Source organism: Hesperophylax consimilis, chromosome 15 (assembly GCF_061612785.1).
Source record: "Hesperophylax consimilis isolate HC1 chromosome 15, BYU_Hcon_1.0, whole genome shotgun sequence".
NCBI classification, from domain to species: domain Eukaryota; kingdom Metazoa; phylum Arthropoda; class Insecta; order Trichoptera; family Limnephilidae; genus Hesperophylax; species Hesperophylax consimilis.
The window spans coordinates 14163634-14173454 of NC_142850.1; the positions used below are offsets into that span (position 1 = coordinate 14163634).

Genomic DNA, 9821 nt, shown 5'->3' on the forward strand with positions numbered 1-9821 from the left:
AGTAAGGTACTGTTTTTTGGTATAGTTCAGTTGATTCTGTTTTAGTCTGTGTTTGATTTCAGTAAATTTTCTATTTCAGATCTTCCTATGTTAAGTATCCAGCTTTTTATTTCAGATTTAAATGTTAAAGTGTTGAGGTTTTTGAGTGTGAGTGGTATTTTGTTATAGAGTTTAATACTGTGATATAAGAAGCTTTTTTGCCCAAAAGTTGTATTTGTAATTATTTGTTGGATAAGTTTTTGATCATGAGATCTAGTGTTTCTATTGTACGTGTTTGTTGTTATTTCTCGTGTTTTGTGTTTATGAATGTAAATGAGTATAGTTTTAGAATATAGTTGTTTAATAGACATGATGTTAAGATTGGTGAAGATTTCGTTAGTGCTAGTTCTTACAGGAACTTTCAGTATAATTTTCATTATGGCTTTTTGAGATTTAATAAGTGGATTTAGTATGTTTTTATTTGCACTGCCCCATCCGATAATACCGTATTCTAACAGTGATTGGCAGAGAGCCATGTAGATTTTGATTAAGTCTTTTTTAATGAGCACATTCCTGATAGTTTTGAAAAAATAACTAAGTTTTTTAATTTTATTATCTAAATAGCTAATGTGATTGGTCCATTTTAAATTTCCATCTATTTTTAGACCTAGATACGTTATATGGTCAACATTTTCTAATGAGGGACAATTACAATGCTCATTTAAGTGATGCGGGCTATGAATTTTCAAGTTATGGTTTTCTTCAGAGTTTTTTGTATTTTTTATTTTGAAAGTGATGAATTTGGTTTTATTAGCATTTAGTGTAAGTGAATAGTAGTCTAGCCATTTTTTAATCCTGTTTAGTGTGTCTTCTGCTTTCTTAAATGTTTCTGTCCAATTATTCCCATTTATAAGGAGAACAGTATCATCCGCAAAACTTATGATTTCTCCGTCACATTCTATGTGGCATAGATCATTAATGTAAATTAGGAACAGAATCGGACCCAGAATACTTCCTTGAGGCACCCCGCATTTGACATCAATACACTCACTGGTTATGTTGTTAAGTTTCACAGTTTGCTTTCTATTTCCCATGTAGCTTTTAAAGAATATCAGTTCATTATCAGTGATCCCTATGTTAACTAGTTTTTCAAAAAGATGTTGGTGATTTATTGTGTCGAAGGCTTTAGAAAGGTCGAGAAATACTCCAATGCATTTTTTATGTGAATCTAGAGAATTTTTAATATATTCAATTACTAAAGCTATGGCGTTGGATGTTCCTAGATTTTTTCTGAAACCAAATTGTTTTGGTGATAATAGTTTATTTGATTCTAGGTAATCGATGAGTTGAGTTTTAACTGTTATTTCTAAGATTTTAGATAATGTGTTCAGAATTGTGATTGGTCTGTAGTTATTGATATCTGTACGATTTCCTGATTTAAAGATTGGTGTAATAGTCCCTATTTTGAGTTGTGATGGAAATCTGCTTTCCGTAATAGATTTGTTTATTAGAAAGAGTATCGGTTCGGTAATTTCATCTTGTATAAATTTCAATGTTTTCATTGTGATTTCATCACTACCAGATGAAGATGTTGGTTTGAATTTAGAAAATATTAGTATTAGTTCTTGTTTAGTGATTTGTTTTAGAGCAAATTTAAACCTTTGTGGATTTGGGTGTTTGTTTATTTTTGGGTTATAGTGTTGGGGTTTGGTTATTTTATTCGCTAGGTTCGAGCCTATGTTTGCAAAAAAGTTGTTTGTGTAGTTAATTAGTTGATGTACGTTTTTGTTGAGCGAGAGTGTGCCGTTCTCTGTGTTGATTTCTTCCAATGGGTTTGCTTTGTTTTGATTTGTGTAGGTGATTTCTTTAATTATTTGCCAGAGAAGTTTTGGATTATTATTGGATTGATGAATTTTAGATCTGTAGTAATTTTGTTTGGCCGATTTAGTAAGATTGGAGCAGATGTTTCTATAATTTTTGTAAAATAGTTTTAAGGAAAGGTCGTATGGATAGTTTTTTACTTGCTGATGGAGCTTGTCTCTTTTTCTTATACATTTTAGTAGGCCAGGTGTGATCCATGCTTTTTTGATAATTTTATTGTGTGAATATGTGTAAGTTTTTATTGAGGTGTGGTTATGTATTTTTAATTGCAATAGTTTAATAAATAATTTCCAAGCATCTTCAAGGTCTTCAGCTTTATATATTAATTCCCAGGTTTCAGTTTTTAGTGAATTTTTTAGTTCGTTGTAGTCTATAACATGTCTATTCCCCGTTAAATTTTGAGTCGATGGTCGATTTTCCTTTGCATGGATGTTAAAAATTAAAGTGTAGTGATCAGTGATAGTGGATTGATGTATGATTGTGGAATATTTTTTATTTGTTTTTGTCATTATGTGGTCAATGCAGGTTTGCGAGGGGATTGATTTATTAATTTTGTGATCCACTCTTGTTGGTTCCCTTACAGCGGCAGTCATCCCGTGGGAGAGGAGTAGTAATTGGTATTCCTGTGTTTGTGGATGTTGCCTTCCGGTATCCAATATGTTAATGTTGATGTCCCCTATGATGAACAAGTTCCTGATGTTTCGTTCTTGAAGTAGAATAGTAAGTAGGTACCTTGTCTCAACAACTATGGAAATTTAATGTAATTTTGTCTGGACGTATAAATTTATTGCCTCCTTTTTAGTACCATAAATACTTGAGCGTCTTGCGATTTAGGTGCCAAGTACTGAGTGTTTATTTGCCCTTGCTTTTCATGGAAAGTGAAATAATAGGATCCATCCAACTAGAAAATTCAGAATAGCAGAAGCCTTATTCCTAAGCACTCCAACATGTTTCATTATAATAAACCCAGTTTAGTCAACCATTTATATAAATTTATTTACAATCGCTGATGTCGCCGGTGTGGCCTTTCGCAGAGTTTTTTTTAAATCTAATGTAGACATTATCTTCCAATTGTCAGGTTAAGTGCGCAAAATTTTATCAAATTCTAAATAAAACTGTAGATTTGCATTAAAATCAAATCCATGCCGCCCGCCCTAAAAATACACAGACAATCTCCTTTACATAAATAGATAGAACAGCACAGATACTGAAAAATCACGGTATTGTATGTATACATTTGCGAACCGAAACGCGAACCGAGCCACGAGTTTCGGTAAAGGAACGAAGCAACCGCTAGCGGCGTTTCGCGCCATTTGCGGTTGCTTCATTCCTTTCCCATAAGTTGAGGTTCAGTTCGGAAGTTCGGCTCGTCATCAGTTCGGAAGTCAGCAGGAGATTAGTTGCACACATAATAATAGTACAATACATAAATGAAATAATAATCAACGCTTTAGCGTAGTAATACATACAATAGCAGCTAGGCCCTGCGGGCGGCACTTAGTTGGGCTTCGCCCAACTTAAGTGATATTTACAACAGTTACATTTAATAGATAGATATTAGGACATTCACAGAGAGAGGGTGAGTATATATGTTGTTAAAACACGGAACAGGAAGGAGTTAATTAATAATAACATGCTAAATTTACGCATAATTAGAATGACAGTTGTTTGAATAAATGAAATTTTACTTATTTGTGATGGATTATTTCAAATGAAACACTATTATTGACTACATGTCTACAACTGATATTAACTGTTATCGTACCTAATATAATTAGCACATAGGAGACTCGCAGTGCTTAAATATGTGTTACAACCGTCAATGTCTATAAGTTGAATCAATATCGTATAGTTTGTCACAATTAAAGATAGTTATAACAAAGTTGACATAGGCTGGCCGCATACATACGTTTTCCGTATTCGATTTCCGAATTCATTTTCCGTATTCGGAATTCGTGAGACTAGCGCAAACGTTCGTTTTTCTTCATTCGGAATTTATTCATTTAGGCTACTCAGAGCGAGAATCGGCGCCGAAAAAATCTAAAAGGCGACTGGTCGCCAATTAAGCTACGTCAAAAACATCAATTTTAAACATGTCCCAAAATTCTCTAGCCACCCCCCCCCCCCCATGAAATTAATTTTTCTGGGGACAAATTTTATGTTTTCTTGAAATTCTCTAGCCACCCTCCCCATGAATTTTTTTTTATTTTCTGGGGACAAATTTTATTTTTTTGGAATTCTCTAGCCACCCCACCCCCCACGAAATTTTTATTTTCACGTAAAAACATCAATTTTAAACATGTCCCACCTAACAGCAAATTCGGCTACTTTACGCTACCTTATGTATGAGAAACGGCGATATTAGGTCAAGATCCGTTGGCAACACTGAATTACGAACGGAAATTTCCGTACGTTTGCGTCGGCACAAACAAACTGTATGCAATAGCTGCGTTCCACATGACGTCATTAGGTTTTTTCCATTCGGTTTCTCCGAACGCGCCGGCTCGCATTCGGAACGTGCGTAAGGAATTTGTTCCGTTCGGAACTAAAACGAACGTGTGCGGCAGTTAATGTATTTTCTACTGATTCCGTGCATTCGGATGTCCGAATACGAAAAACGAATTCGGAAATCGAATACGAAAAACGTATGTATGCGGCCAGCCTTAAATAATAGATTATTACATATTGATTAATTGTACCCGTGTTTATCATGTATTGTTTCATAGTGCTTTCACACAAACGAAGTATTGAATTCCGTAAGTCTAAACTTAAACTTTAGGGTGCACAGTTTACACCCGCGCTGTGCAAGCGAGTTTCCTACAGAGCATCGGACCATCCCATGTTTATGAATAAAAGGAGGGTAATTGTGCGATGAGATTAGCAGTCGGTTTAATTAAAAGGTGTTAATTTTACTCCAACTGGTGGCAATTCTTTACCTACAAATGTTACTGTATCTAATAAAGTTTATAGTTAGATTATATATACACCTTCATCAGGCGAGTAAAAATCTATATATAAAGGTAGATTATTACAACATAGCGCCCCTGAGGTGATATCTCACAAAAACGGCGCTATGCAAATTGTCCAATAAATAAATAAATATAATGTTTACATTTTATTGTGTATACACTAAAGTCAAAAATTAAATAGAGATTGCAATTAGAAAGTGGAACGAGGGGGGAGGGGTAAGATTAGGCTGGGTTTATAAGAATTAGGAATTACAATATCGTTAGACGGGAAAGACCAGTTAAGGCGATCCAATACCAAGTAATGCAAAATCAGATGTTTTTGGTTTGAAAATTTGATTGCTTAGAAATACTACAGATGCTTTAATTAAATACTGCAAGTAGAACACATCTTGGGCTTGTCAGCAATCGATCATTTTTTTGATAAGACCTTTTATAAGCCTAGAAAAAAATAAAGTATCAGGCCTAAAAAAAACTGTCCAGTGCAAAATATCCCATTTACAAACCCATTTTCGGATATTTTTTTTATTGTATAATGTGGGAAATTCATTTTTTTATTTGATAATCGAAGGAAATTTTCATATATGTACCAGAACTTCACAAAATAAACAAAATATGCATTTTCGCGTTGTTCATTTTTACACGAATATTGATCGATTTTCGGGGAGGTAAACATTGAATTTGCCATTGTGAAATAAACTCTATGCCGTCTACGTAAGGGTTAGGCGCTTTTGTATTCAGTTAACGCCCAGCGCTGGCGCTATAAGGACGTTCTTTATCTTAGTGCCGCTCTGTTCTCTGAAAATTTTCAACTAAAATCAGTTTACGTGTAATCGTTTTTTTTTTAAATTCCTAGTTTTATACAATGGGGAGGAAAGACATTAAAAAACAGGGTACGCTCAGTGGCCTAAAAAGAAATAAAAAACATGCTGGAATGTTTGGGTAAGTTAAAATATTTTTTTTCATAATTATACCTAGAAACAATAATATAATATGAAATATTTGTTTATTTTACGTTATGTTTACAAATCAAACAGATATACATAAAGAATAATAACAAATATACATTGCAAATGAACGCACGATAAAATAAGTTACAATCGTTATTTAAATATACAAAAAAATTATTATAAATCGGTCATCATCGATTATCGAACACGATTAGACTATTAGGTAAGATATACTCATGGAATTGGAATTATTTTTTTATTTTTTCAATGTATGCAGGGTCTTTTGTAATGTAATGTATCTAAATTTTTTTACAGGCCTCTACGTAATCTTTCCGTAAAAAAACAATTAAAAAATACTGCTGTTTCCGAGGGTTCTTTATCTGTCAATGAAAATGTACAAGTAAGTATTTTTTTTACACCTTATTCCTAACTATAATTAGGTATTGTAATTTATTAATTTAGTCGATTTATATGATAATACTATTTGGAAAACAACCATGCAATAATGTCTTTGCCAAAAATTTGTAAATAAGGGCCCGTTCCCACTTCCGTTTTCAAATCGGGGGCGGGTCCCGTTTTAAAATCGGATGCCCTAGTGGCTGTAGTGGATGTATGGAGCTGTTCACACTTGTCCGACACGATTTGAAAACGGATCCGACATTTTTTGTCGGATGGCTCGCCTACGCAGCGCGTCCGTTTTCAAATCGTGTCGGCACACGCTCGCTCATAGTGTTGTATGGAGCTGTTCACACTTGTCGTCCAGTCGTTCCGGCAGAGTCCCCGCCAAACCCCGACCCCTCCCCGCCCGCTCCCTGTCGCAAGGAAGCAGGCACGCTGCGAGCTTGTATTTGGTTATTTTGTTAAGTAAATAAATCAAAACTACAATAATGGATAAGGAAATAAATCCCGAAAATTTAATACCACTGGTCGAAGAAAGAGTATGGTAATATTTTATCTTTAACTAAATAAAAACAAAACACTTTGTGTACACAACTTTTGTACATCAAAATTTTTATTTTATTTTATTTAAGTTTACTTTTTTTTTAATTTTAAAGCTTTAATGAGATGCACGGAAGAGCGTATTAGTTAAATAAACACATAATAAAAAATATTTGAGTGTTTATTGTTTTCTTACTTTAAAATATCGATAGCCTTTCTTCAGGACAAATGCACTTTCTCAATTTTGTATTTTGATATGTTAAGCTCTCTGAAACTCATTCCAGTAGATGGTTAAAGGAAGTGATAGACATTCTCTTAAGCCATTAAGCGCCCTTGAGGTGATTTTTCATGGTGAAAACGGCGCTATATAAATAATCCATTCATTATTATTCTAAAATAATTAAAGAACTTTAGTTCATCACTTCTTAACTCACCAATTAACACTTGGAAAATTCCTACAGAAAATCATTCGGCTATGATTGGGTGTACTCAAAATTTTCTTTTCACTTTTTTCCTTCTATTTAATAAGTACCACATGACAACAAGAGCTTCATCGTCGTCCATTGCGCACCATTACTGAATAATGAGCAAATAACATGTTTTTGTTGAATCGACAATTATTTTTTTTCGTAGAGTATGGTCCGTTTTTAAAACGGATCCGTTTTTAAAACGGTAGTGTGAACAGGGCCATTGGCCGTCCGTTTTTAAAACGGGACCCGCCTCCGATTTGAAAACGGAAGTGGGAACGGGCCCTAACGCAGCTGAACAAAACAACGAGTGTTTACCAATTTTAAATCTCGCGGGCTTTTGCGTACCAAAGCGACGCACAGTGGTGAAATTTAACGAAATTGTAAATTATTTAGTAATTATTTATTCGTTTCATTTTCCGTATAAATTAAATGAAAACGATTTTCACGTTTTGGAGAAGATTTATGTTTTTAAATAACTTTTATTGCCAAATTCCTACTTTCCGAGGAAATGATCAAATATAAATTCTTATTTAAACCAAAACTACAGCCCAAAGAGTAGGTTTTTACTGCTAAGCTATTGATGAATACTAAATGAAAGTTAAATTTGGTTATTTTCATTTATTTATATATTATATAAATATCGATGTTTGCCTATGTTGTCCCAACGAATTTCAAGCAATCGAAGTTATTATTAGTAAATTTAATTGGGGCACCGTAAATACAATATTATGTATAGAGATGTGAAATATATGCACAAGTATTGAAATTTCTTTCTAATTGCAGATCAAGACACAGAATCTGAATCAAAAGCGAAGCTCGTTATTCGAGGACACAGAATACTTGGATCTCGAAAATCATTCTCTTGTGGTGAGTGAACTATATTAATTATAATACAGAAATAAACGGAATAATGATAAAAAAATTAAAAAAAATCTAGCTTTCGTGTTATTGACTCTATATTTATTTAAGCTTTTATAATTGCCGATTTTCCATATATCATCAATGTTTACTTAAAAAATTACTGGAATAACCTAGAACCATTTAGCAAAGATGCATGCTTACGGTTAAGTGGTTTATTACCTGGGATTTTAATTGCCTTAGCCTATTGTCGGCTTATCGCTCGAGAGGAAAGTACAGAGTGATAAGACTTCTACCATTATTATGAATTAACAGTTAGACTAAATGACCGGTCAGCCATCCCGTGTACAATTCCTCGGCCGGATCAACAAGTCCTCACTCACGACTCGTTTTGGCTCACTGTGGTGGTAGTAGGAGATTTTCAAATATTGTCAGGATATTCGTAACCCGTGAATATTGTATTTCTTTAAAAAAAATCAATTGGTTAAATTAACAGCGTGAGTATAATTTAACAGTTATATCAATAGATTCGTAGAGTTATGTATAGTAACGTTATTTTTTATTAAAGTTTATTTAGGAATTATTTTGAATGTTCATTGATAGTTAATTTAATAGGAACAACATAGTTTAGGGTTCTTTTATATTGATATTATTTAAGTTTTTTTTAAGTGTTTACTATTTAAAGTAGTATGTACATAACTTGTAATATTTTTTTAAATAAAAATATGAAATGCATGCAAAAGTCATAAAATATATTTTTAATTGCAGAACGATTGTGCCAGAGGGAATATGCCACCGCAACGAAAACTCAATCAAAAACGAAGCTCTTGTTTCGAGGAGACAGATGACACGGATTTCGAAAATCATTCGTTTGTGGTGAGATACTAATTGTTTAGATATTTAGCAGCATGTAGAGTAACCAAACCATACATTCAACAGAGAGTTTCCACATTATTGTATAATGTGGTAAATTAAGTTATTTATAAAATGATCAAAAAAAAATTTGATATTTATGCCTGAACATCCACAAAATAAAATAAAGGGCACTTTTTGGCCATGTTTTTTTCTTGCATAAATCAAAACCGGCGGGTGGTGTTAAGCGGGAATTTTAACCTTATCGCCATCTAAGTAAGGGTTGTTATTGATAGCGGCTCAATTTAAAATATTACACGACGTAGTGCATCTCCTTAAAACACGGTTTCGCTACATTCCGTCCATTATTTAACTGTCAACAAAATGTTTGCATTAATGAACACTTCTCTTCCAACCAAAGCGAATGATTCTAATTCTGTATTGTAAAACATTACTGTGATGTTATTGGAATGTTATTTCTATTATGTTGGTATAGATAACCTACCTTATATATTAGGACCCACCTAAAAATTTACTTAATAAAAAAATATTTAAAAATTGTTGCATAATTTTATTACAAAAAACTGTACAAATTTTAAGTACATTTCTTTCTTCAAGACCCGCATTAATAAAACCCTTCCTTGAACCTCTTCCTTAATCCGCCCCGCAACCCTGCCCAACCAGTGGCGATATAAATATATATATACTATACAACATATATATACCATACAACACATATAAATATATCTGTACAGACAGAGGCGCTTTTGTGAGATGTCGCATAAAAAAACGAAGAGTTTAAAAAACAGTTTTTTGTGCCTCCTGTAAAATTTGATAAATGGAAGAGTTATATGCATTACGCCGATATTATATTATACCGAATTTTTGACAAATTTTACCAGTGTGCGTTTATGGGCGTAATTGGG

At 33.3% G+C, this 9821-nt stretch overlaps 1 protein-coding gene across 1 annotated transcript; it reads left to right on the forward strand.

Annotated features, from left to right (window-relative positions):
* The first annotated feature begins 5504 nt into the window (after window positions 1-5504).
* On the forward strand, window positions 5505-9453 carry LOC149417349 (uncharacterized). Its single transcript, XM_089639983.1, has 4 exons — window positions 5505-5768; window positions 6092-6176; window positions 7969-8052; window positions 8812-9453. The coding sequence occupies exons 1-4, from the start codon at window positions 5692-5694 to the stop codon at window positions 8929-8931; spliced, it is 366 nt and encodes a 121-aa protein (XP_089496109.1). The 5' UTR covers window positions 5505-5691; the 3' UTR covers window positions 8932-9453.
* Window positions 9454-9821: the final 368 nt, after the last annotated feature.